The 27,771-nt window shown below is 41.4% G+C and overlaps 2 protein-coding genes across 5 annotated transcripts; both read left to right on the forward strand.

Annotated features, from left to right (window-relative positions):
• Positions 1-1,810: 1,810 nt before the first annotated feature.
• On the forward strand, positions 1,811-10,461 carry LOC117994542 (thyroglobulin-like). The gene is made up of 9 exons (XM_034982473.2): positions 1,811-1,995; positions 2,854-2,983; positions 4,088-4,192; positions 5,482-5,617; positions 6,461-6,540; positions 7,010-7,219; positions 8,235-8,448; positions 9,014-9,099; positions 9,815-10,461. The coding sequence occupies exons 1-9, from the start codon at positions 1,894-1,896 to the stop codon at positions 10,006-10,008; spliced, it is 1,257 nt and encodes a 418-aa protein (XP_034838364.1). The 5' UTR covers positions 1,811-1,893; the 3' UTR covers positions 10,009-10,461.
• Positions 10,462-11,006: 545 nt separating this feature from the next.
• Lnpk (zinc-ribbon metal-binding protein lunapark) lies at positions 11,007-26,472 on the forward strand. 4 transcript variants are annotated; one of them, XM_034982744.2, is made up of 9 exons: positions 11,007-11,347; positions 16,167-16,402; positions 18,589-18,721; positions 20,386-20,491; positions 20,978-21,099; positions 21,802-21,931; positions 23,077-23,223; positions 23,610-23,690; positions 25,683-26,472. In XM_034982744.2, the coding sequence occupies exons 1-9, from the start codon at positions 11,321-11,323 to the stop codon at positions 25,751-25,753; spliced, it is 1,053 nt and encodes a 350-aa protein (XP_034838635.1). In that variant the 5' UTR covers positions 11,007-11,320; the 3' UTR covers positions 25,754-26,472. The 4 variants fall into 4 exon arrangements, with proteins under 4 accessions (XP_034838635.1, XP_069364093.1, XP_069364092.1 ...); XM_069507992.1 differs by lacking the exons at positions 11,007-11,347; positions 16,167-16,402 and adding an exon at positions 17,534-17,857; XM_069507991.1 differs by lacking the exons at positions 11,007-11,347; positions 16,167-16,402 and adding an exon at positions 18,016-18,191.
• Positions 26,473-27,771: the final 1,299 nt, after the last annotated feature.

The following is a 27,771-nucleotide window of genomic DNA, read 5'->3' on the forward strand; positions in this document are numbered from 1 at the left end:
GGCCAAGTACGGATTGGCAGACTTCACACACCTTTGAGAACATTATGGAGTAGCCCATGCAGGTTTCCTCACGTTGTTTTCTTTTACCGTTAAAGCAAGAAGTGATATACAAAACCGAAAAATTAGAGGTGCATGCAGGCCTATCATCAAATCCCGAACCCGCTGACCAATAATTTCCTGGGTTTCCTGGAACTTCAAAGATAATTATTTCCTTAATGATAAGGCGTTTAATGTTAATTTTTTTACATTTGTACGGAAGCGATGTGCAGGCTCGACCGTACCAAAGGGAGATCTCCCACCGAGCGGTTGGTTGTGCTCGGTAGCGCCAGCTGGGCCGACGGTTGTATCTTGATACTTCTATACCTATATAGTCCAGATTGCAGAAAACTCCGTTAGTGCGAGTACTGTCGGCGGTACATTTGTACAGGACTACGTCATGTAATGTTATCGATTGAACAGCGCCATCTAGTTTCTACCGTGGCAACCGCCACACATGTCAATAATTGTAATTCTTAATTGTTCTATAAAATTATTTTTAAGCATGTTTTATTAAAGTACATTTTCGTTTAAGTAATTTCATTTCCCCACGTGAGATCGCTATGAAGAGCTAGCAATCGAATAAATAATTACTACGGAACCTCCTAAAAAGATCACAAAAATTTATCACGTTAGGTCATCAAAGCACATTGGTATTTGATATCAGTCACCTGTTATCAGTATTCATATTGACTCGATTTCATGATTTCGTATCCAAGTCATCATATTTGTACGGCATGACTTTTGATCAACCTCTGCACAGTACGCGGCCAAAAGTAATGTACATCGAACTTTAGAAGGAGATAGCAGATTTGTAGAGCGTTGTCCCTGTCGTTGAGACCGACAAAACGTCATAATATAGGTATGAGTGACAGAGACAACGCTCTACAAAGGCGAAATGTAATTCTAAAGGCCGATGTACATTACTTTCGGCCGCGTACTGTACTTAACTGACCTGCTTTTTAACCGACTTCCAAAAAGGAGGTGGTTCTCAATTCGGCCCGTTTTTTTAAGATTTTTTAAATGTAGGTATGTAGGTTCATCGATTTTTTCCAGGTTTCTGGACCGATTTGTTTTTAATCAACAGAGGACGTTTCGATGGTGGTCCCATAAAAATTTCTGGATCCAACTCCTCAATCCTGATGCTGCAGGGTTACTGCCCACCTAATCTATCAAGATTCAGAAAGTGTTCATAGTGAATTTATGTTGTAGGTACCAAGCAACGACTTTATGCTTGAATTCCAAGTCCCAACTCCTCAACCCTGATGATGTAGGGTACAGTACTCCTAAACTATAGTGATTCAGGAACTGCGGATGACGCAATATTATTTTTGGTGCCAAGCATAGACTACACCTAGAACTTGGGATCCCAACTCCTCAATGCTGATGCTGCAAGGTACTGAACTCCTAAGCCGTGGGGATTCGGGAATTTCTGGTAGTGAATTGATATTTTAGGTATCAAGCAACGGTTTTATGATTACACTCCAAGTCCGAACTCCTCAAACCTGATGATGCATGGTACAGCACTCCTAAACTATAGAGATTCAGGAATTGTTCCTGGTGAAATAATATTGTAAATGCCGAGAATAGACTTCCATGATCCACCATGATCCATCCATCCATGATAGATGATGATGATGATGATGAGAATAGACCATGGATGGTTTCTTGATCCAATCACTAGAATTTAAGTTTCTCTACAAAAAAATCAAATCGGACAATAAAAAAAATCTAGGAACTACCATCGATAATAAAACAATAATATCATCATTCGATAATACCTACTTAATTGCAAATGATTAGATACCTAAAGCACGAATGATTAGTTATTGAGTCAGTCAGTATCAGTGAAACAAAATGGCTGCTAGGATATTGTTATTATTGGTGTTTGTTTGTGTTTTACAGACTTTACAGTTAACTGTGGAAGGGACTGTGTTGTGTGAGGAGGGGTTTTGTACGGTAAATATTTCATCATCATCATCATCGTCATGATCAACCTATCACTTGTCCATTAGTGAGCACGAGCCTCCTCTCAGATTTAAGGGTTTGCCATAGTGTGCCACGCTGGCCAAGTGCGGATTGGGAGACTACATACACATTCCCCTTACGTGTGCTATAAGACCTACCTACCAGTGGCGTGCAACTTATAGAGGCATAAAAGCGCTGCTTACCCAAGAAATAGTTAACTCGGTTGAAATTGCTCAATGCTCATTATTCTTTGACTTGCTTACCTAACTACTGCTTACCCTGGCTTTAAACCCTATGCACGCCACTGCTACCTACCTGCTAAATTTCATGATTCTAGAGCAACGGGAAGTACTTACCCTATCCTATAGGTTTCTTGATAGACATGCCATACAGACAGACAGACAACAAAGTGATCCTATAAGGGTTTCTTTTGTCTTTTGAGGTACGAAACCCTAAAAGATCCGTTTGAACCACAGATAGTTTACTACTCGGTGGTTTGAACGTTACTCAAATAGGTGTAAGTAGACAAACAACGAAAGAATTCTATGGCACTAATAATTATCTTAATAAATATAAAAGGAAAAGGTGACTGACTGACTGATCTATCAACGCACAGCTCAAACTACTGCACGGATCGGGCTGAAATTTGGCATGCAGATAGCTATTATGACGTAGGCATGCGCTAAGAAAGGATTTTTGAAAATTCAACCCCTAAGGGGGTGAAATAGGGGTTTGAAATTTGTGTAGTCCACGCGAACAAAGCCGCGAGCATAAGCTAGTTGGTACTAAATATACCTCATTTTGTCATGTTATATTCTGATTTATCAAACGCTGTATTTATGTTGGCAGAAATTCAGACAAGACACCAGATGCGCGACGCCAGCGGTGGAGTGCTCAATCAACAATGCCACCCACTCCGGAATGTTACTACCATCAGCTACCATCTGCAACTGCTGCGAGTATTGCCTGCCTCTGTTTAGTAAGAACTATCATCATCATCATCATCAACCCATCGCCGGTTCACAGAGCACGGGTCTCCTCTCAGAGTGAGAAGGGTTTTGGTCATAGTCTACCACGCTGACCATTTGCGAATTGGTAGACTTCACCTTTGAGAACATTATGGAGAACTTTCAGGCATGCAGGATTCCTCACGATGTTTTCCTTCACCGTTATAGCATAACGCCGAAAAGTAAGAGGTGCGTGCCCGGGATCGAACCCCCAACTTCCGATTAGAAGGCGGACGTCCTAACCGCTAGGCTATCACAGCTTATAAGGTAAGGTAAGACCCATACTTCTGCTTTATCCTAGAAGGTTGCTCAGAAGGTTCAGAAGGTTGGCCTCCCATGGCCCCACCATCAACCTCTCGGTTATATGGGCCAAATCGCAGGAGGGCGCCCATTCGGTACTTGCTCTTGGCGTTTGCCCGGGGCGCCTTCTTGAAACCTTGAAATTATTATTCACTCTTGACTTGAAGGTACCCATAATAAAAGTGGAGGGAAAAACTGATGAAGGCAGGGCGCACCCTCAGTGAGGAGTAGTAAATAGTTCAAAATACTATTAATGATTTTAAGCTTATTTCGTGGTTTAACGACATATTTTCGCATCGCTTTAGCGATAAGGCTGCCTTTGCATGCTACAGCTATTAGATTAAGATCCTGTATTGCTTTTTCAATGTTTACTTTGTGTTGTGTGCAATAAAGTGTCAAAATTAATAAATAAAAATAAATATTTTAATGTATAAACGGGTACATACCACGATTTATTTTTGTTTTAATTTGTCGATATTTCAACCCAATTGCACGGGTCGTTGTCACGACGGGACTGCGGTGCTGCGAGAGATGAAGTTCGAGCTGTCAAGGGCAGTAGCGAACTACCCTCTTTCTTGTTCTTTTCGCTGGAACTTGACGAGTTGTCCCGCAAAATACACTTGCAACGTCACTATTAACTTTCTCTCGCAGCACCGCAGTCCCGTCGTGACTACGACCCGTGCAATTGGGTTGAAATATCGACAAATAAAAACAAAATTAAATCGTGGTATGTACCCGTTTATACATTAAAATATACTTCATATTGTATTTTTCAGACGCAGGCATGCCCTGTAGTCTTGGTGGGCCCGGAGATGGGATCACGGTAGGCAGATGCGGCCACGGACTGACTTGTCACAATGAGACGAGGACGTGTGTTAGGAGTAAGTAATTATTCTAAATCTATAAATTTTTTACAAAAAAAATAAAAACCGACTTCGATACACAAACACTAAAAATTGAAAAATAATTTAATTTATTACCGAATATATTATGTATACAAGAGTTAATATAGTTCCATAATAATACTTTTTGTTGCCGGTGCCAATTAGCTTTAGCTGCGCGAATCGTCTAGACTTCATATTTTTATGAGACTCCACAATGGCACCTCATTGGCACCGACCCCAAAAAATATTATTATGGAACTATATTAACTCTTGTATACATAATATATTCGGTAATAAATTAAATTATTTTTCAATTTTTAGTGTTTGTGTATCGAAGTCGGTTTTTTTTTTTTTGTAAAAAAAAATTATTTCACAATTTTTAGTGGCCCCATGGAATTATGCTATGACTGGTTAAAAATCTACTGTTTACTAAGCTATTACACTGATCGCGAGCAATTTACTCTTATCCGTTGAGGAGTTCCAGTATCTATCTTCGAAGATGTTCATCAGATCTTCACCAAATTTAAATGGGACCAACTTTGAAGTATACCCTTCAAACAAAAAAAGAATTTTCAAAATCGGTCCAGGCGTCTTCGAGTAATCGGGGAACATACATATAAAAAAAAAAAGATTCCGACGAATTGAGAACCTCCTCCTTTTTTTGAAGTCGGTTAAAAAGGAACAGGTGACTGACTGACTGACTGACTGATCTATCAACCCACAGTCAAACTACTGGACGGGTTGGCTTGAAATTTGGCATGTAGATAGCTATTATGACGTAGGCATCCGCTAAGAAAGGATTTTTGAAAATTCAACCCCTAAGAGGGTGAATTAGGAGTTTGTTTGTGTAGTATAAGCTAGTACAAATATAAATCTATACTAATAAATAAAATTGAAGTGTCTGTCTGTAATTTCGAAATAACTACGCCATTTAAGCTCACCATTATTTGACCTGTACCTACCATAACTGATACAAACGTTTTTAAAATTTTTGTCTGTTTGTCGGGACTTTTACAGACAAGTAGAGGATTAACCAAGCAGTTTACATAGGCTACTTTTTAACCAACTTTCAAAAAAGGAGTTGTGTTTTTCTACCTTTAAACACCGAAATCTCCGAGATTTCTGAACCGATTTGAGTATTTTTTGTTTTAATCAATAGAGGATAGGCTGCTTTTTGTCCTGGAAAGTCAAAAGTTGCCACGGGTTTTTAAAAAACCTAAATCCACGCGGGTGAAGCCGCGGGCATCAGCTATAGATAGTATGGATGGATTGCTTAACATTTTCAGTGAGCACAAAGTGTCATGACGCCCAAGACGACTTCGACGCACGGCATGCTCTAGGCGAAACCGGGGTGTTGGAGAGACGACCAGAGTGTGACGTCAGAGGGGACTTCGCCACCTACGACTGTGTGCCGTCCCAAACGTGAGTATAAGTCCCGCAAATTGCTAATACGCGTGGCCGCCATTTTAGTGACGTCAGCACTAGACTGAAGTTTCGAGCTGATGGCATATTTTTATTTCGGCTGACGTCAAAATGTAGACGATGCGCAACAGCAATTTGCGGGGCTTATAACATCTCTTTTAACCCCCGAGTCAAAAAAACCGGCCAAGTGCGAGTCGGGCTCGCACACCGAGGGTTATTATTACTATAGCTTATGCCCGCGACTTCATCCGCGTGGACTACACAAATTTTGAACCCCTATTTTACCCCCTAAGGGGTTGAATTTTCAAAAATCCTTTCTTAGCGGATGTTTATGTCATAATAGCTGCATGTCAAATTTCAGCCCGATCCGTCCAGTAGTTTGAGCTGTCCGTTGATAGATCAGTCAGTGAGTCAGTCACCTTTTCGTTTTAGATATTTAGATTTTAGATTATTAGGTATACACTTTATTTGTACCACCAAAAGAAGGATTACAATAAAAGAACGAAAAAACACTGACAGAAGGAAGATACAAAAGGCGGCCTTATCGCTAATTAGCGATCTCTACCAGGCAACCTTCGTGCGCAGTGCGTGCGCGCTGGCATCCTTATGTGGTCTTAATATAGTCCAGATTGCAGAAAACTCCGTTAGTGCGAGTACTGCCGGCGGTACATTTGTTCGGGAATACGTCATGGAATGTTAGCGATGGAATAGCGCCATCTAGTTGTAATTGTGGCAACCGCCACAGTACTAAGCGTTTTTGTTCAACGTTTCTGATACGAACCGCTAAGGTGTCTTTCAAGTATAACTTGAATACCTTCTAACTACAATCTGACTGCCTTTCAGTTGCTTCTGCCAATCAGAAGAAGGCGAAAGACTGTTCGGAGAGGTTTTGTTTACGGGCAAAAATCAGGAAATGCCCTGCGGTAAGCAAATCTAAATCCTAAATTTATTTCAATCTTTCTATTCTATTCTATTCTATTTCAACCTCCCTGGCTCATCGGCCCCTAGTTCGATTACTGGCCTGTTTGGGAACTTTTAGTTTCAATTTGCCTTTAGTCTGAATAGGTGGCTTCGGCTGAGGCACATCCATAGTCCATACTAATATTATAAATGCGTGCGTTTGTTGGTTTGTCCTTCTATCACGTCGTAACGGCGCGGCGGCGGCGGGCGCAACGGATTGACGTGATTTTTTGCATGGGTATAGATAAGGACCTGGAGAGTGACATAGGCTACTTTTTACCTCGGAAAATCAAAGAGTTCCCACGGGATTTTTAGAAAACCTAACTTAGTCGCGGGGATCAGCTAGTTTTAAAGATAAAAAAACTATCATAAAAATATACTTACCTACTAGATATTTTAATTTATCTTAGCGATGGTATTTGTATTTTTCAGGGTGTTCTCGCATGATACAAAAAGTGGAGAGGTACATAGCATCAGGGTTAGCCTACCCAGTGGCGGGGTTGCGATGCACATCAGACGGCAATTTCAACCCTGTGCAGTGTATAGATAGGGTCTGTTATTGCGTCGACACCATCACTGGAGAGGTGGTGGGAACTGATACCATCGACTTGGATGAGCAACGCCCTTCTGAACTGCCATGCTGTACGTATTTCTTTTTCTAAGTCTTGTCTGAGACCTCCATTCTTGTTCTGAGACCCTAGTACCTATTTTTTTTAAAAGAATATTAGCCATAGTGACTAAGTATAAAATATATTCCCCTTTCCTCTCCAACTAAGCGTCAAGCTTGTGCTAGGAGTAGGTACGACAATATAGTGCAACGGGCGGGGTTTGAACCGTCAACTTTTCGGTTTTCAGTCCACTCCTTTATCCGTTGAGCTATTGACCGTACTCAGTCGTTTAATCGTTACTTAAGTTTAGTTAAAACGAGACAGAGCTATCATCTCTCACATAAATCTGTCTCGTTTTAACTCAATCTTAAGTAACGATTAGCGACTCTGAGTACGGCAGTGAGACCTTTTGTTGTGCTGAGACCCTAGTACCTATTCGCTGATCTTTTTGATCAACGGTGCTCTTGTAGAAGTATACTTAGAGCCTCGACAGCTCAACGGTTAAAGGAGCGGACTGAAGTCCGAAAGGTCGCCGGTTCAAATCCCACCCGTTGCACTATTGTCGTACCTAGCTACTCCTAGCACAAGCTTTACGCTTAGTTGGAGGGGAAAGGGGAATATTAGTCAGTATAAGTAATAAACTTGGCTAATATTCTTTTTAAAAAAAACCGGCCAAGTGCGAGTCAGGCTCGCGAACCCACAATTTAATTTTTTTTATGTGATGTGACCACAAATTCACGGTTTTCAGATTTTTCCCCTAATACCAGCTATAAGACCCACCTTCCTGACAAATTTCATGATTCTAGGTCAACGGGAAGTACCCTGTAGGTTTCTTGACAGACAGACAGACAGACAGACAGACAACAAAGTGATCCTATATATAAGGGTTCCATTTATAAAAAATACCACATATAAAATAATTATTAGATACATCTTGGACACGTGGTACCAAGGTACGGAACCCTCGGTGTGCGAGTCCGACTCGCACTGGACCTATTCTACTACTCCTACTTTTTGTCGGCATTATTCGATTTTTGAATATTTTTCAGACGTAGAAGAACTGGACCTATTCCCGATAAGAAACGACACGGAACCCCCCTACAACTACACGAGTCCCTGCTACGACAGCATCAAAGAGAAGGAACAACTGATACAGCAGAGTATTAAAGATGGCTTCAATGTAGACTTCTTTACCACTTTCAACGCTATCACTTGTATGCCGGATGGCACTTTCGGGCGGACGACTATCAATTCTAACGGATCGTGAGTACCTCATATTTACCTCATATTTACCTCACACTTATCTACTTGAAGAAAGAAGGAAGAGCACTAGTTTAATGTGGTCAGTTACATTTCATATGTCACTTTCGGGAGGACGACAATTAACTCTAACGGATCGTGAGTACCTCATACTTTTCTATTTTAAACCTACCTCACGCTTATCTACTGGAAGAAGAAAGGTGGAGCTAATAGAGCAGAACTTTAAAGACGGTTTCAATGTGGTTCTCTTCACTTTCGGCAGGACGACTATCAACAGCTCTTATGGATCGTGAGTACCTCATAATTACCTCATATTTACCTCACACTTATCTACTTGAACAAGAAAGGAGGACCTAATACAGCAGAACATTAAAGATATTTTCAATGTTTTTTTCTACACTTTCGGTTGGACTTGAATGAATCCTGAGTGCCTCTCAGGTGTGAGAATAGGTATTTATGGTCTCACTGGTCCGCACGGGGTTAACACACACACACCTCGTCACCCGCAGTCGAAAATGCTGCCCTTTAGCCGTTGGGCATTAAAAATAGTTTTTTTATTTTATTTCAGGAAAATATGCATAGACAAGCGTGGCGATCAAATAGGGGATTTCGAGGCAAGACCTAATACTCCTGAATTTAATACCATGGACTGTAGTAAGTTGACAAACTTCTTCTAATAAGTTTAAGTGATTTTGTTAAGTAATAGTGATAATAAAAAGAATACCCGGCTGAGTTTGTTTGGGGACTCTTCTCAGACCTGGGCGCGTTTGGAACCCTCGTAGCTTTAGTTTTGAGTAACTAACTAAAGGCATTGCTGCATGACTTTTGTGTGTTTTTGTACAAACATAAATACTGGTAATCATCGTGGTAAAAATCGACCGGGACCACCTATTTTTGGTTTTTGCGATTGCATTGGGATTTGTATCATCATCAACCGATAGACGTCCACTACTGGACATAGGTCTCTTGTAGGGACTTCCACACGCCACGGTCTTGCGCCGCCTGAATCCAGCGGCTCCGTGCGACTCGTCTGATGTTGTCCGTCCACCTAGTGGGGGGGTCTGCCAACACTGCGTCTTCCGGTGCGAGGTCGCCATTCTAGCACCTTTTAACCCCACGTCTATCGGTTGAACGAAGTGCCCTGCCCATTGCCACTTCAGCTTCGCAACCCGTTGAGCTATGTCGGTTATTCTGGTTCTCCTACGGATCGCCTCATTTCTGATTTGATCACGTAGAGAAACTCCGCACATATCTCTCTCTTTCGCCCGCTGTGTGTGAGTGACTCTGAGCTTTCTTATGAGGCTCATAGTTAGCGACCATGTCTCGGATCGGGAGTTGTATATTGAAGCCAAAATCTGTCTGGTTTCAGAATGTGCAAAAACAGCGAGTCTCATGTCTGCGTCAACGGAACGGCCGCGTTGCTGCAGCAACGGCAACTTCAGGGCTGTGCAGTGCCGTCGCGGGTTGTGCCGTTGCGTTGATTCCGACGGACGGCAAGTCGGCGCCGAGTCCAGAGACGTCACGACATTACATTGCTATACTGATGATTGGAGGAACTGCTGATATATTAGAGAGAGAGCCAGCACGTGCCAGACCTTCGTTATTTTATAAAAGCTGAAAGTTTCTCTGCGTATTGTCCCCAACACTGGGAGGGACGTTTGTGGAACTTAGTGTCGTGGCCCCTGTTAGACATCCTTGAACTTTTAAATTTTAAGGGTGTCTAACAGGGAGTAGCCATGATACTAAGTATCTGACAATGCAAGACGTAATTCTGAAGAAAATGAAAAAAAATAGACTTTATATACTTTGACGTAAGGTTTTTTACACCTTTATTACCTATTATCTCCCAATGCCACCATGATCCAAACAAACATCCAAACAAACGTTCGTCTCCCAGTTGCAGTGTTGGGGACAATACGCAGAGAAACTTTCAGCTTTTATAAAATAACGAAGGTCTGCCACGCGCTGGCTCTTAGTCCATACTGTTATATGTAAATATATAAATTGACAATCTAACCGATTTTTATTAAATTTTTCTCCAGTGTCACGTGTCACTAAGAGGGCTATCTACCTAGGCTATCTATATTCTATACCTACAAAAATTTAGTGCTATTATACACTATAGTGTTATCAGAGCACGGGTTTCCTCTCAGAGTGAGAAGGGTTTTGGCCATAGTCTAAGGAGGGATTGGAGAACTCTGGATTGGATTGGAGAGGCATGCAGGTTTCCTCACGATGTTCACCGTTAAAGCAAGTTCCTATTTATTTCAAAAGTTCGCGACGTGCAAATAAAACATCTGACTGACGCTAGAGGTCTACGAAATTTGCTTAGATTTAGATATAGATGCCGTGGGTCGAATGGTGGACCCGAGAAATACGAAATTACAAGTATTTAAGGCAAAGTCGTATGTTACTGTTTCACTTTTTAAGTTTTCACACATAAATAGGGAGAAATCCCTAAAGTGGAAACACTGTAACAGATCATAAAATGAAATGACGAAATGTCAAATGACATTCAATTTTGACGTTTGATTTGAGTTTGGCACTTCAAATTTCGTCAACGCAAATGTCGCCCGTCGGATTTGGTCGGATTGAGTCAAATTGTTTTTCTCATAATATTTATTTCTCTCGATTAACTTAGCACTCCAATAATTTTTACGGACATGTGATCTGATTTAGAACAATTTATTGGATTAAATTACGTTTACTAGCATAGGCATAGTGAACAAATGCTTCCATAAGTCGGCGTGTTAGGTTAAAAGAATAGTTTGTTAAACCAAACGTATGGACAGTTGTATTGAAAATAAGACTGTTTTTTAAGTGTTCAAAGTGTTAATTTAGCACGTAATACAACAATACTCGTCTGGAAAGTAAAATGGGTCTGATCATATCTAGATTTCGAGTGAGTATATTTTGATATATTCGATTAATCTTCTTTTGTAACGTAGCCAAAACTATTTCAATAGCAGATGTATAAATCGTGCTGGCGCGAATTCAAATCGTTGCCCATGACCTGGAGCATTGTTTAATTAAGTAACCATCTTATTTGTGGTACATCTGTTATTATTCACATTAATTATAAAATGTTTTATAACAGCCTGAGACTTGAGCCTGTAGGAACTTTTGTTTTTTGCTTACATATTTGTTAGAACTTTACTGAACTACCAACAGAATAATTATTGATGATCACTACCCCTATTATAAATGCGAAAATGTGTTTGTTTGTTGGTTTGTCTTTCAATCACGTCTATCCCGGAAAATCAAGAGTTCCCACGGAATTTTTAAAAAAACCTAATTCTAAAATTAATTAATTTTGAAATTACTAAATTACATATTAAGTAAAAGTATTTATTCCATTGATATTGCAATGTGCCTGGATTCAATTTGCATATAAAATAATTTAAAGTAGGGTCACCATATTTCAAGCATTCATTAATCTAAATATATAAAAGGAAAAGGTGACTGACTGACTGACTGACTGACTGACTAATCTATCAACACACAGCTCAAACTAATCGGACGGATCGTGCTGAAATTTAGCATGCAGATAGCTATTATGACGTAGGCATCCACTAAGAAAGGAAAATTCAACCCCTAAGGGGGTGAAATAGGGGTTTGAAATTTGTGTAGTCCACGCGAACGAATAGATAAAAATATTGCGAAAAGTGTTTAAAATGTCATAGATACAATCCCATCTTATGTTATCTTCTATCATGCTACAATGTCATATAGCTAGTTACAATACGCGGCAGAAAGTAATGTACATCGGTCTACAGAATAACATTTCGGCTTTGGTTTTGTAGAGCGTTGTCTCTGTCACTCATACCTATATGACGTTTTGTCGGTCTCAACGACAGGGACAACGCTCTACAAATCAGCGCTATCTCCTCCTAAAGGTCGATGTACATTACTTTCTGCCGCATACTGTAGCTAGTTATTGTATACTTTCTTTTCAAGCGGCTGAGCTGGTCTCTTGTAGACTGTATCACATTGCCCGTTGGCGATCTATTGTAATCGCTACCATCTACAGCTCCCGTCCAATACTATAGTCGACGCATTTTAAACTGGGTCGTCGAGTTATCTGTCTATTTTGCTCTCACTTACAGGTCGTAGGTAAGTGCGAGCGAAACAGACAGGTAACTTGACAACTCAGTTTAAAATGCGTCGACTATAATTGCCACCAGGTACAGCAACAGCTTCTTGACCGGCATATTTGCCTCCAGTTGCACTATCTATGTTTATTGCATTAGCACAGTAAGTTATGATAGCCTAGTGGTTAGGACGTCCGCCTTCTAGTTAGAGGTCGGGGGTCGATCCACGCACCTCTAACTTTTCGGAGTTATGTGCGGTTTAAGTAATTAAATGTCACTTGCTTTAACGATGAAGGAAAACATCGTGAGGAAACTTACGCTACGCTAGTTATTTCGATAATATAACCACAAATTCTTGTGCAAATAGGTGACACTGTACTCTTGCGTTGCGCTAGAATAATATTACTTATTTGATTGTCACCCTACATCTTTAAAATAATACATTAATGTTTATTCTAGACTACTAAGTAAGGCCATTGTTCCAGCCAGGCATGCCACTTTTCATGAACGATCAATGGAATGTACATAAATACACAATTCAATATACACTGAATATCAACAATGCATCATACCTGTAGTAGGTACGTGACAATCGGGGAGGGAACGTCCCGCACACCAGCACAGCCCCCGCACTAACCCGGTGCATGAGTGTGCGGGGCATGCCCCGCCTCATACCCCGATTGCCATCTCAACCTGTAGCAGACTATAGTTGACGCATTGTAGTTTATTAGATGAATCGAAATCAGTACCCTTATTATAAATGCGAAAGTGTGTTTGTTTGTTGGTTTGTCCTTCAATCACGTCGCAACGGAGTGGAAGCAAAGCATTGACGTGATTTTTTGCTACATAGACATAGGCTACTTTTTATCCCGGAAAATCAAAGAGTTCCCACGGGATTTTTGGAAACCTAAGTCCACTGGTACGAAGTCGCGGGCATCAAACTCTGAACCACCCGTATACCTATATATATAAGATGTGTATGTATGGAAAAGAAAAAGAAAAAAAAAAAAAAAAAAAAAAAAAAAAAAGATAAATACAAAGGCAAAAAAACAAGAGGAAAAAATGTACGTTAAAAAAAAAAAATGCTATGAAAGATGCAAAAAAAGACAAAAAAAAGAAAAATAAGAATATTATTATTAAAAAAAAAAACAAGCATAGTCTAAGTAAAGCCTAGTGTAACGTAGTATCCCTAACGCACTGCACTTAGTGTGTAGTAGCACCAATTTCAACAAAGCAATAAGAAAGGCAAACGGAAAAAAAAGCCAATCTTAGTACCGACCTAAAACAGTCTCCGACCGCCATGTCGGAGGAAAAAAAGGGAGGAACACATTAAAAAAAAAAAAACCCGTATACCTATAAGACTTTGAAAGAGACTAAGAAATACCTTACACAGCGGTGACCAATCACTACAGCGCGGTGGGGAAGGTCATTGATATAGTTATTTTTAATTCAAGTCGATATGAGCTCATTTGTGACGTTAGATATATCGGAAATAGCCTATCGAATTGTGGGTGATATCATATAATATACTAAGGGTTCTTGCAGACGTACCACGACGGACAATCACACCACAGACAGCGGGTATAATAAAATTAACGCCGGGTGAACCCGATGTCCCCGTTAAACGGAAACGACAACGGGGACAACGGGATAAGTTTTTAATAATTTTAATCAAATCCTGATGCCCCGTTAACGGGGATACGTTCAACGGGACTACATGAAATTTTGTATGAAAACTAGCTTATGTTCGCGACTTCGTCCGCGTGGACTATTTTCAAAACCCCTTTCTCAGCGGATGTCTACGTCATAATAGCTAACTGCATGCCAAATTACAGCCCGATCCGTCCAGTAGTTTGAGCTGTGCGTTGATAGATCAGTCAGTCAGTCAGCTAGCCACCTTTTCCTAGTTCTAATTCCTAGTCCATACTAATATAATAAATGCGAAAGTGTGTCTGTCTGTCTGCTAGCCTTTCACGGCCCATCCGTTCAACGACGACGTGTATAAATTGATTAATGTAAGTAGTACAGTACTATAATATAATCCTCGAATAAAGATTTTTCTTTCTTTCTTTTGTTCTAGTAGGTAGGTACTTAATGAGTAATCTGTGGTTGTGGCACTGTGGTGTGGTCCGTCTGAATAGACACTAAGCCATACAGTAGCGTGGATTTAGGAAACATGAGATTGATATTTTATACTTATCAAACATTATTATTTATAACTAGCTTATGCTCGCGACTTCGTCCGAATTTCAAACCCCTATTTCATCCCCTCATAAAAGTAAAAGCTGACTGACTGACTGACTGATCTATCAACGCACAGCTCAAACTACTGGACGGATCGGGCTGAAATTTGGCATGCAGATAGCTATTACGACGTAGACATCCGCTAAGAAAGGATTTTTGAAAATTAAATCCCTAAAGGAGTAAAACAGTGAAAATTGTGTAGTCCATGCGGACGAAGTCGCGGGCGGGCCAGTATGTACAGTACGCGGCAGAAAGTAATGTACATCGACCTTTAGAAGGAGATAGCGGATTTGTAGAGCGTTGTCCCTGTCATTGACACCGACAAAACGTCATTATAGGTATGAGTGACAGAGACAACGCTCTACAAAGCCGAAATATCATTCTAAAGGTCGATGTACATTACTTTCTGCCGCGTACTGTAATATAGCTTACAACTTACAGACAGCTTACTTTCAACTCCAAATTGAGACGCGACCTACTATAGCGCATGAAAGTCTACATGACCGCGGTAATTTGAACTCTATCGCCACGTAATAAGAGATAACCGCAAGTTATATACAAAGTCACAGTCTAATGCCTTCACTTTCATATCAAGAAAACAATAATATCTACGTGTACATTTTGAGATACTTTTTTGGTTTAATGATTTTAAAGAGATTATTATATTACATAACTAGCTTATGCTCGCGAGTTTGTCCACGTGGACTGCACAAATTTCAAACCCCTATTTCACACCCTTAGGGGTTGAATTTTCAATAATCCTTTCTTAGCGGATGCCTACGTCATAATAGCTATCTGCATGCCAAATTTTAAGTCGGTCCGTCCAGTGGTAAGAGCTGTGCGTTGATAGATCAGTCAGTCAGCATTTCCTTTTACATAGATATAGATTTAATATACCTATTCCAAGCGATGATAGCTGAGTGATTAAGATGTCTACCTCCTATTCGGGGGTCGGGGGGTTCGATCCCGAACACGCACCTCTAACTTTTAGGAGTTAATGGCGTTTTAAGCAATCTTGCTTTAACGGTGAAGGAAAATATCGTGAGGAAACCTGCACGCCTGAAAGTTCTCTATAATTTTCTAAAAGGTGCGTGAAGTCTGCCAATTCGAACTTGGTCAGCTTGATGGTGTATTTTAAAAAAAAATAATATTAGCCAAGTTAATTGGTGACTAATATTCCCCTTTTCCTCTCCAACTAAGCGTAAAACTTGTGATAGGAGTAGTGCAACGGGCGGGATTTGAACCGGCGACCTTTTGGTTTTCAGTCCGCTCCTTTAACAGTTGAGCTATCGAGGGTCTGAAAACTCTTCTTATTTCGAGAAGAGACCGTATATGCCGTATGCCCATAGTGAGCGACATCTAACCAGTACAAATGTTTAATTTCAGCGCAAGAAATCAACTACAGACATACTCGAAAACCTTGAAACTCAGATAAAGAGCATCGAGCAGGATGGCCAGTACAAGGAGGCGACACATAAACGCGTCATTGGCTACGTCATGGCGTACAGTGTGGCCCTGTACCTGCTGTTCGCTGTATTGTACTACTTCATGTACGCGGGCAGGAGTCAGAACTGGCTGCATTCGGTGCTGCACGCCTCGCCGCTGCTCATCCTGCCAGTGCTGTGAGTATGTCTCTAACATCTAGACGCGTCATCAGCTACGTCATGGCGTACAGTGTGGCCCTGTACCTGCTGTTCGCTGTATTGTACTACTTCATGTACGCGGGCAGGAGTCAGAACTGGCTGCATTCGGTGCTGCACGCCTCGCCGCTGCTCATCCTGCCAGTGCTGTGAGTATGTCTCTAACATCTAGACGCGTCATCGGCTACGTCATGGCGTACAGTGTGGCCCTGTACCTGCTGTTCGCTGTATTGTACTACTTCATGTACGCGGGCAGGAGTCAGAACTGGCTGCATTCGGTGCTGCACGCCTCGCCGCTGCTCATCCTGCCAGTGCTGTGAGTATGTCTCTAACATCTAGACGCGTCATCGGCTACGTCATGGCGTACAGTGTGGCCCTGTACCTGCTGTTCGCTGTATTGTACGCAGGCAGGAGTCAGAACTGGCTGCATTCGGTGCTGCACGCCTCGCCGCTGCTCATCCTGCCAGTGCTGTGAGTATGTCTCTAACATCTAGACGCGTCATTGGCTACGTCATGGCGTACAGTGTGGCCCTGTACCTGCTGTTCGCTGTATTGTACGCAGGCAGGAGTCAGAACTGGCTGCATTCGGTGCTGCACGCCTCGCCGCTGCTCATCCTGCCAGTGCTGTGAGTATGTCTCTAACATCTAGACGCGTCATTGGCTACGTCATGGCGTACAGTGTGGCCCTGTACCTGCTGTTCGCTGTATTGTACGCAGGCAGGAGTCAGAACTGGCTGCATTCGGTGCTGCACGCCTCGCCGCTGCTCATCCTGCCAGTGCTGTGAGTATGTCTCTAACATCTAGACGCGTCATCGGCTACGTCATGGCGTACAGTGTGGCCCTGTACCTGCTGTTCGCTGTATTGTACTACTTCATGTACGCGGGCAGGAGTCAGAATTGGCTGCATTCGGTGCTGCACGCCTCGCCGCTGCTCATCCTGCCAGTGCTGTGAGTATGTCTCTAACATCTAGACGCGTCATTGGCTACGTCATGGCGTACAGTGTGGCCCTGTACCTGCTGTTCGCTGTATTGTACGCAGGCAGGAGTCAGAACTGGCTGCATTCGGTGCTGCACGCCTCGCCGCTGCTCATCCTGCCAGTGCTGTGAGTATGTCTCTAACATCTAGACGCGTCATCGGCTACGTCATGGCGTACAGTGTGGCCCTGTACCTGCTGTTCGCTGTATTGTACTACTTCATGTACGCGGGCAGGAGTCAGAACTGGCTGCATTCGGTGCTGCACGCCTCGCCGCTGCTCATCCTGCCAGTGCTGTGAGTATGTCTCTAACATCTAGACGCGTCATCGGCTACGTCATGGCGTACAGTGTGGCCCTGTACCTGCTGTTCGCTGTATTGTACTACTTCATGTACGCGGGCAGGAGTCAGAACTGGCTGCATTCGGTGCTGCACGCCTCGCCGCTGCTCATCCTGCCAGTGCTGTGAGTATGTCTCTAACATCTAGACGCGTCATCGGCTACGTCATGGCGTACAGTGTGGCCCTGTACCTGCTGTTCGCTGTATTGTACTACTTCATGTACGCAGGCAGGAGTCAGAACTGGCTGCATTCGGTGCTGCACGCCTCGCCGCTGCTCATCCTGCCAGTGCTGTGAGTATGTCTCTAACATCTAGACGCGTCATCGGCTACGTCATGGCGTACAGTGTGGCCCTGTACCTGCTGTTCGCTGTATTGTACTACTTCATGTACGCAGGCAGGAGTCAGAACTGGCTGCATTCGGTGCTGCACGCCTCGCCGCTGCTCATCCTGCCAGTGCTGTGAGTATGTCTAACATCTAGACGCGTCATCGGCTACGTCATGGCGTACAGTGTGGTCCTGTACCTGCTGTTCGCTGTATTGTACGCAGGCAGGAGTCAGAACTGGCTGCATTCGGTGCTGAACGCCTCGCCGCTGCTCATCCTGCCAGTGCTGTGAGTATGTCTCTAACATCTCATGATGCCTGCTGCTTCGTCCGCATGGATTTATTATATATAAAAATCCCGCGGGAAATCTTTGAGTTTCCGGGATAAAAAGTAGCCTACATCCTTCTCCAGGATGTAAGCTATCTCTTTCAAACGTCAAAATCGCTTAAACGGATGGGCCGTGAAAAGCTATCAGACACAGATCATTGACTTACACTTTCGCATTTATAATATTAGTATGGATTTGTTCCAGTGTCATATTCCTCCGGTCTGCAATATCGTGGTACTACAACTGGTCACTGAACAAGAACAGAGCGAAACTTAGGAAGATGAGAGAAGAGAAGAAGAAGATTCTAGAAGATGTCATGAACACTGAGACTTACAAGGTGAGACAAGTTGCCCTGGCCGACTTCGCCATGATTCTTCGATGATGCTTCGAGTGGTTGACGATGATGATGACATCATCGTCAACCACTCGAAGCATCATCAACCAATCGTCAACCAATAGACATCCACTGCTGGACATGGGTCTCTTGTAAGGATTTCCGCAAGCCATGACCTTGCACGGCCGTGATGTCATCTGTCCACCTAGCCTAGACTTAGTGGGTCCAATCCTAAAACAAAATATTGAACCGGACCTAGCTAGCAGACTAGACAGAGTTCCAAATCCCGGGAATTGGAACTTTGACGAATTAGATTGCACCAAGAAAGTAGACTAGACATTCCGGGAATTGGACATTGGAGGAATTAAATAGATACTAGGGGAATTAAACCAAGCAAGTAGACTAGACATTCCGGGAATTGGACATTGGAGGAATTAAATAGATACTAGGGGAATTAAACCAAGCAAGTAGACTAGACATTCCGGGAATTGGACATTGGAGGAATTAAATAGATACTAGGGGAATTAAACCAAGCAAGTAGACTAGACATTCCGGGAATTGGTTGTAACAGACATACTGGAAATTCGGGGAATTGGACCTCCGGGCTGTAAGGATTCATAACCGTGGTCCGAGCCTCACAGGAGGCGCCCTTAGGAGGATGTTGCCCCCTGACCTCTCAGAGCCCTAGGGCTCACCGCCGCCGGAGCCTCGCGCTCGCCACCCCTCCCGGTGACGCTGTAGCGGCCAGTAGGGCCTACGCAGCATAGTCAATCCGAAACAACACAAGGATTCATATTTAACGATTCTCCTTTTTATGGTTCCGTACCCGAAGGATGCCAACGGGACCTTTCCTCTAAACCTCTGCTGTCTGTCTGTCTGTCTGTCTGTCTGTCCGTCAGTCGGTGGGCTGTATCTAATGAACCATAATAGGTAGCGAGTTGAAATTTTCACGGAGCGTGTATTTCTGTTGCCGCTATAACAACAAAGCCTACTAATATTTTAAATGTGAAAGTGTGGATGTTTGGATGTTTGTTACTCAATCATGCAAAAACGGCTGAACGGGATTTGGATGAAATTTGGAATGGAGATAGATTATACCCTGGATTAACACAGGCTACTTTTTAGGGTTCCGTACCTCAAAAGGAAAAACGGAACCTTTGTTGTCTGTCTGTCTGTCTGTCGTTCTGTCAAGAAACCTACAGGGTACTTCCCGTTGACCTAGAATCATGAAATTTGGCAGGTAGCTAGATCTTATAGCAGACATTTGGGGAAAAATCTGAAAACCGAAAATCTGAAAAAAAATTAAATTGTCATGAACTAATAATTAGTATTTTCAATTTTCTAAGTAAGATGACTATATCAAGTGGGGTATCATATGAAAGGTCTTCACCTGTGAATTCTAAAACAGATTTTTATTTATTTTTATGTATCATAGTTTTTGAATTATCCTGCAAATTGTCGAAAAAATACGACTGTAGTACGGAACCCTAATTGCGCGAGCCTGACTCGCACTTGGCTGCTTTTTATCCTGAAAAGTCATAGAGTTCTCACGGGATTTTGGAAACCCTAATCCACGCGGACGTAGTCGCGGGCATCAGCTAGTAATATTATAGTTCTTGTGAAGATTTTAGGTATCTAAAGTTTATTTGTTTTGCTTTTCATTTCAGGTGGCGAAAGAAATTTTGGACAAATATGGCAGCCCCGATGAGCAATCTATGGCAATCAAACCATTGGCACCACGCACCGTCCAGGGAAACTCATCTAGCTCTACAGGTATCCATACTAATCCATACTGAAAGCTGACTGACTGATCTATCAACACAGCTCAAACTGCATGCTGGACGGATCAAGCTGAAATTTGGCATGCAGATAGCTATTATGTACATAAGAAAGGATTTTAGAAAATTAATTCCACAAGTTTGTGAATATCCATTTTAAAATGACTGCCATGTCAATTTAAAAAAATTAAATCACTGTTTTTTTATTATGAAATGTCATAGTGTGTTTGTTTGCTGGTTTGTCCTTCAATCACGTTGCATCGGAGCAACGGATTGGCGTGATTTTTTGCATGGGTAATGGGTATAGTTAAAGACCTGGAGAGTGACATAGGCTACTTTTTATACCAGAAATCAAAGAGTTCCCACGGGATTTTGAAAACCTTAATCCACGCGGACGAAGTTAAGGGCATCTGTTAGTGGTAAATCTTGTCCGATGGTACGGAACCTGGCCGGTATTGAAACAGTTCTCTCTTGTCCCCAGGGCCACCTCCGCAACTCCGACAAAGGCTGGCCATCCAGAACTCTTCCACTCCGTTGTCCAGCAACAACATGATAGTGCCTGTCAACTCAGCTGTCACCGTTTACAAAGGGCCTAGGTTAACTGTAAGAACGTTTCTCTTTTTTAACAGACTTCAAACCGTACATTGATAAATCACCCATTGCGCAGGTATAAGGTCAGAGGCCTTTTAACGAGACGCCAATTATGTTGACCGATATACCAGCCACTGCGCAAGTTCAAGGTCAAAGACCCTTTGACGTACTGTTGCTTACATGATTAAAGTACCAGGGGAGCATACAAGCATAGGAGGCTAAGGAAAGTAAGGCTTTGTTTCAGATCACATTTGAAAACCATAAAATCGATTATTGTGAGCCAACCTTAAAAGATACATGCCCCCTTGTCCATTTGCCACTAGTAGTCTATCGCGGAGTTTTTTGTAGAACTTTTTAAGAGAAACAATTTCACCATACATTGTTTTTGTGTAACTTTGACCATTTATGCAGCGCACGCTTTGGAAACTCTCAAATGAGAGGTTTTTTTGCGACCTCCACATTATTTAAATTTCTCTAGGGATCTCTAATTTTTTGAGAATTAAACTATATCTATAAACCTTCCTCTTGAATCACTCTATCTATTGGTGAAAACCGCATTTAAATTCGTTGCGTAGTTTAAAAGATCTACGCGTTCATACGTACATACATACATACATACATACAGACAGCGGGAGGCGACTTTATTTGATACTATGTAGTGATTTTGAATAAATCATTTGACTTTGACTTGACTTTGACTTTGACTATTTTCAGTCGGCGCACCTCCCCCGGCCTTTGCCCGACAGGAACCGGTCGGCTTTAGACAAAGTAGTGGACTACTTACTCAAAGACGGCCCCAACCATCGCATGGCGCTTATTTGTTCCGCATGCCATGCGCATAATGGTGAGTTACCTAATGTGAGACCCGCAAATTGCTATTGCGCTGGAACCATGTCTCATTAACATCGAAATGACGTCATTTTGACGTCAGCCGGAATAAAATTATACCATTAGCTCGAAACTTCAGTCTAGTGCTGACGTCACTAAAATGGCGGCCATGCGAATTACCAATTTGCGGGACTTATAACGGAATTCTACATGATCGCGCGCGCCCCTTCGTAACCTAGCGCCCTTGGGGGGGGGGGGGGGCGGGCTAGGGGCGCTCTCGACATTTAATCCGCCTCTAACCTCAAGAGTACGTTAGCTGCCTTGTTTTAAAGCTCAAGTTTGTCTACACATCTACAGCCAGCGCTCCAAGCGGAAACGTTGCGAAATTAATATCAGTGGCATTGAATTTTTGACTTCAATTCAAGGCTCTTTAGATCAATTTTACTTTGACGTTATTGTGTTTCGACTCTCGAATTCTAGCAACGTTGGTAAGACGTAAAATCTTATACTAAGCGTACAGGCGTCTGTAGGTGGTGGTCTTTGGTATGTAATAACCAGTGTTTCCATGTACACGGTAATTACCGTAGATGCACCGTAATTCAGCCCTTATCTACCGTCAAGGTAATATGCCATTACCTTGACCGTGTCACCGTTATACAAAATCACGTTAAAAATTCATAATATACTGCGTAATACGAGGACGAATCTCAGTCATCTAAGCATATTTCGTAATGGCAACATTTCTCTTGCTCTCGGTTTAAGCATCAAATCTCAGCAATCTATTTTCGTCCTTATTCAAGCTATTAGGAAGGAGTAAAATGTAAAACTAATGAGATTTAACAAAATATTATAATATGAATAAATCCGTATATGAAAAAGATATTGCTATGCTAGGAGAGTCAGATTTAGAATAATATTAATAGTTGATTAAAAAGCAAATTCGTGACGTTTTTTCTTTTAATAATGACACGGTAATTTACACGGTATTCTTTTAGCTAATCCACCGTAATTTAATCTAGAAACACCGTAATTTTAACCCTTGAACACGGTAATTCTCGATTTACATATGGAAACACTGGTAATAACTTACCATCATCAGATTTTATTATAGTTATGTAAGTTTGTGAAGGCAACAGCTGTTATATCAATTTTATTTTCCAGGTATGGCAATGGCGGAAGAATTCGACTTCGTATCATACATATGCGCATACTGTGGCCATATGAACGCGGCCAGGAAACAAAGACCCACCGCGCCGCCACTCACGCCCGTACGCGCGTTGCCGCCCGCGCCACGTCGGCCTCTAGCAGGTAACTATCTGAATAACATGATATCGTATTTTTTGGAGTCGGTGCCAATGAGGTGCCAATATGGAGTCACAAAACAATATGAAGAGTAGATAGACGGTTCGTGCGGCTAATTGGCACCTGCTTCAAAAAATATTACTATAGAACTACAATAAGTCTTGTATACATAATATATTGGGTAATGAATTAAATTATTTTTTACTTTTTAGTGTTTGTGGTTATTGAAGTCGGTTTTTCGTTTTTTTGTTTTATTTTTTAATTTACTTAGCAACACCACAAAGGACAGTATGACACTTCACAAGATGGCGGCGTTAGTTCCGATTTTCGTCACGCACCAAAAGAGCCTTGTGAGGTACGGAACCCTAAAAACTCGTCTTATTTTGTTATAGGTGCCGGTGACGACTCTCTATCACCCAGCTCTGGTAGTGATAGTGAAGGAGAGAAAAATGATGACATCATTGAAAATGGCGGTAAGTGTGCTCAGCCTAGGACCTTTCCTTAATGCCCTTTTTAGGGTTCCGTAGCCGAATGGCAAAAAACGGAACCCTTATAGATTCGTCATGTCTGTCTGTCTGTCTGTCTGGATGTATGTCACAGCCACTTTTTTCCGAAACTATAAGAGCTATACTGTTGAAACTTGGTAAGTAGATGTATTCTGTGAACCGCGTTAAGATTTTTACATAAAATTGAAAAAAAATACAATACATTTTGGGGTTCCCCATACTTCTCATCAAACCCATATGTGTGGGGTTATCTATGGATAGGTCTTCAAAAATGATATTGAGGTTTCTTATTTCATTTTTTTCTAAACTGAATAGTTGGCGCGAGAGACACTTTCAAAGTGGTAAAATGTGTGTCCCCCCCTGTAGGTACCTAACTTCTAAAATAAGAGAATGATAAAACTAAAAAAAATATATGATGTACATTACCATGAAAACTTCCACCGAAAATTGGTTTGAACGAGATCTAGTTAGTAGTTTTTGATTTATCGTGCAAAATGTCGATAAAATACGATTGTACTACGGAACCCTCAGTGCGCGAGTCTGATTCGCACTTGGCCGGTTTTTTTATTGAGGTACACGTTAGCCCTTGATTGCAATCTCACCTGGTGGTAAATGATGATGCAATCTAAGATGGAAGCGGGCTAACCAGGTTTTTACTAAACCCACCCCTTTGGTTCTACATGGCATCGTACCGGAACGCTAAATCGCATGGCGGCATGGTTTTGCCGGTAGCCACGGGGGAAGCCTCCCACCAGACCAGTAGAATACTTAATAGTAAAAAATAATTTTTTCTCAACAAATTTAAAAAAAAAGGTTAAAATGAGGGATAATGTTAGGAAAAATAGGAAGGTGAGATTTGTAGAGCCAAAAATGTATAACTACTACGGTAGAAGAATAAGCGCATATTTAGTTCCTAAAATATTTAATGCAATCGGTTGGGCTGGGGAGGATATCGATAGGCTCAGTGAGGGGGTCCTTAAGAAGAGGTTAAAGAAACACTTACTTAGGGACTCTCTAACTGACTATCATGCTTCTTAATTATTTATTTGTGTTTTTGTGTTTTCTTTGGTTATTTATTAGTAAGTTGTTAGAATACTCAATTGTGTTAGTTTATCTTTTAGTGAAGTAGGTAGGTTTAAATTAGTATGTAGTACAGTTTTTATTATAAGAATAGATATAGGTGTATGAATAGCGTTAAGGAAATATAGTAGTAAGTTATGTACTTAGTATTAAGAGCGCCACCTCGCCAACAAACTGGCCCACCAGTTTGGCGAGATAGATATGTAGGAAACTTTGTAAAATTATTATGAATAAATAAATAAAAAAAAAAAAAAAAAAAAAAAGACTAGACCGGAAATTTAGAAATGATAAAATTCCAAATCCCTGCGGGAATCGAACCCGGGACTTCCCACTAATAAGACCACAGCTATCTCCACTGTGCCAGGGATGTTGTTAAAAACCAATCAAGTGCAAGTTGAAATTTTTTAATTTGCATGGTGGCCATTTTGAATTTCGCCATCTTGGTTTTTTAATAAAACTGGCGAGCAAACGAGCAGCCGGGTCACCTGATGTTAAGTGACAACCGCCGCCCATGAAAATTTGCAGTACCAATGCGCTGCGGGCCTTTCAGGAATTTGTTGGTCCACCCCTTGAATAACCCCATGTTGTAATCTAGTGGGAACACCGCCGATGGGAGTTGGTTCCATAGTTTGCATGTGCGTGGAAAAAAGGATCTGGCACAACGGGCGGTCGAAGGGCCACTCAGGGGGCGAGGGTGGAATTGTTTGCCGTGGCGTGTGGTGCGGTTATAGAAAAAGGAGGTTTCAATTTCAGAACACTCCCCATTATAGAGACGATAGAACACGCATTTTGTTCGTTAGAGAGATTTGACTCCTTTGAGAAAATGATTATTATTTTGATAATTTTGTGTATGTTACCAAAATCAATTTAATTTTTCAGTCCAGCCCAATCGTCCCCCCACTCCTCCGGAGGGAGAACCCAAGACCGACGAAGAGAAAAAAGAAGACTGACCTGAAACTTGTTATTTATTACAATAGAACTGCGCTTGTGTACTGGTCCCGTCCGAATCCTAGAAAATACGGATAGAGAAAATGGCTTTGAAGTTAGTATAGCGCTATCTTTGTCACGTAATTCCAAACAAATGATAGAGACAAAAATCTTAGGCGTTAACTATTTTGAGGCACCAACCAATCACAAACATGTTTGCAAAAAACATTCGTAATTCACTTCAAAAACATAGTTTGTTCGAATAAACAATTCTCGGATTCGGATCGGATGCAGTGCGTAAGGGCGTTTGTGCACTTATCCATGATTTTACGGATCTGTGAAAAAAATACGAATCGAATGTACATATTTGTATGACGGCCACTTCGATGAATCACGGATACGAACTGAATTCGAATACGAATATATCCGTATTCGGTTCGTAATTTGTGTTCTTTATGTAGGCAAAAAACGGATGGCCATGTTTTTGCTTACATAAAAACACGAATAGGAACCGAATACGGATGAGTGCACAAATGCTCTATAGAGCCTACCAGTTATACTCTATCCACTGAGAGAAGTTAGTATAGGGCTCTCTGTTACGTAATTCCATACAAATGTCATATTGGGCGTTAAACATTTTGAGGCACCAATCATAAACGAAACTGTTTTCGAATTGAATTTCGAATGTTTTTTGAAAACATGTTTGTGATTGGTTGCCCACTCGATTTCGAGTGGGCAACCAATCACAAACAATTACAAAAATTCGGTTGGCGTTAACCATTTGGTTAACGCCAACCGAATTTTTGTCTATGTCATTAATTATGGCGTTACGTAACAGGAAAATAATACGGTATTTGACAACTAGTCAAATCAGTAACTTTTTATCAAACGTCAAAACGCGCGCTTACAGTGCTACAAGACTCTCTTGGCACTTGAATGACATTGACAGGAGGACGCTGTTGGAGAACAAAGGCTTAGAATGTTCAAACAATAACAAAGGGGACACTTGGCGGCAACGTTAGTTCCGATTTTCGCCACGCGCGAAGATAGCCTTGTCGCACTGTAGTATGCGATATTCTATGAAATACTGGAATGTGACGTTACATCATAATAACGTACCTTTTTAGTTTAATCCATGCTAATATTATAAATGCGAAAGTGTGTCCGTCTGTCTGTCTGCTAGCTTTTCACGGCCCGTCCGTTCAACCGATTTTGACGAAATTTGGTACAGAGATAGTTTGCATCCCGGGAAAGGACATAGGCTGCTTTTTATCGCGGAAAATAAAACCCTCTAACAAATAAACCTGGAATAGCGGTGGAATAGTTATACTCTGTTTTGTCTTTTGCCTTCAAATGTCAAATTACTGATGACAGAGAAAGACAAAACAGAGTATAACTATTCCACCGCTATTCCAGGTTTATTTGTTAGAGGGAAAGAGTTCCCACGCGGACGAAGTCGCGGGCATCATCTAGTCGATAATAATTTAAAATTGTTATTACACTTAAAACTAACAAAGGACGTGGATTTTACGTATTCTGGAAGACCCTCTATTTAATAATCACTGAGAAATAATTTATTTTTGATGTAGTCAAATACCCAATTTCTCTCAATGGATAGACTATAGTTAAATAATAATAATAATTAAATTATTTAAAAAAAAAAAACGTTACGACGAACATCTTAATATGGGATAGATAATTATGTATAAATACATAAAAAAAGATTTAATTACAATTTGGATGTATTTTGTTTTCATAATGTAATTTTCCAATTTATTAGAGCAATAACATTTCAGGGTTGAATATGAAAAAAAAATCATGACTATAAAATTATGGATTTGCATTACAATGAACTATTAATGCATGTCTGAGAGTTCTCCATAATGTTCTCAAAGGTGTGTGAAGCCTGCCAATCCGCACTTAGCCAGCGTGGTGCTCAGGGTGAGATCTATAAAGCGCACTCTGTCTTTGTTTAGACCTAAGCTACAAGTATATCTCTCACATAAATCTATCTCGTTTTAATTCAATCTTAAGTTTTAGC

This window comes from Maniola hyperantus, chromosome 27 (assembly GCF_902806685.2).
Source record: "Maniola hyperantus chromosome 27, iAphHyp1.2, whole genome shotgun sequence".
Classification (NCBI taxonomy): Eukaryota; Metazoa; Arthropoda; class Insecta; order Lepidoptera; family Nymphalidae; genus Maniola; species Maniola hyperantus.

What these genes read in the sequence shown, in the direction of transcription:
- LOC117994542 (XM_034982473.2), top strand. Translation starts at nt 1,894, where the DNA reads ATGGCTGCTAGGATATTGTTATTATTGGTGTTTGTTTGTGTTTTACAG. An exon ending in GTGAGGAGGGGTTTTGTACG is followed by an intron (nt 1,996 to 2,853) that starts GTAAATATTTCA and finishes TTATGTTGGCAG; the next exon opens with AAATTCAGACAAGACACCAG. An exon ending in GTATTGCCTGCCTCTGTTTA is followed by an intron (nt 2,984 to 4,087) that starts GTAAGAACTATC and finishes TGTATTTTTCAG; the next exon opens with ACGCAGGCATGCCCTGTAGT.
- Lnpk (XM_034982744.2), top strand. Translation starts at nt 11,321, where the DNA reads ATGGGTCTGATCATATCTAGATTTCGA. An exon ending in TGATCATATCTAGATTTCGA is followed by an intron (nt 11,348 to 16,166) that starts GTGAGTATATTT and finishes GTTTAATTTCAG; the next exon opens with CGCAAGAAATCAACTACAGA. An exon ending in CTGCTCATCCTGCCAGTGCT is followed by an intron (nt 16,403 to 18,588) that starts GTGAGTATGTCT and finishes GATTTGTTCCAG; the next exon opens with TGTCATATTCCTCCGGTCTG.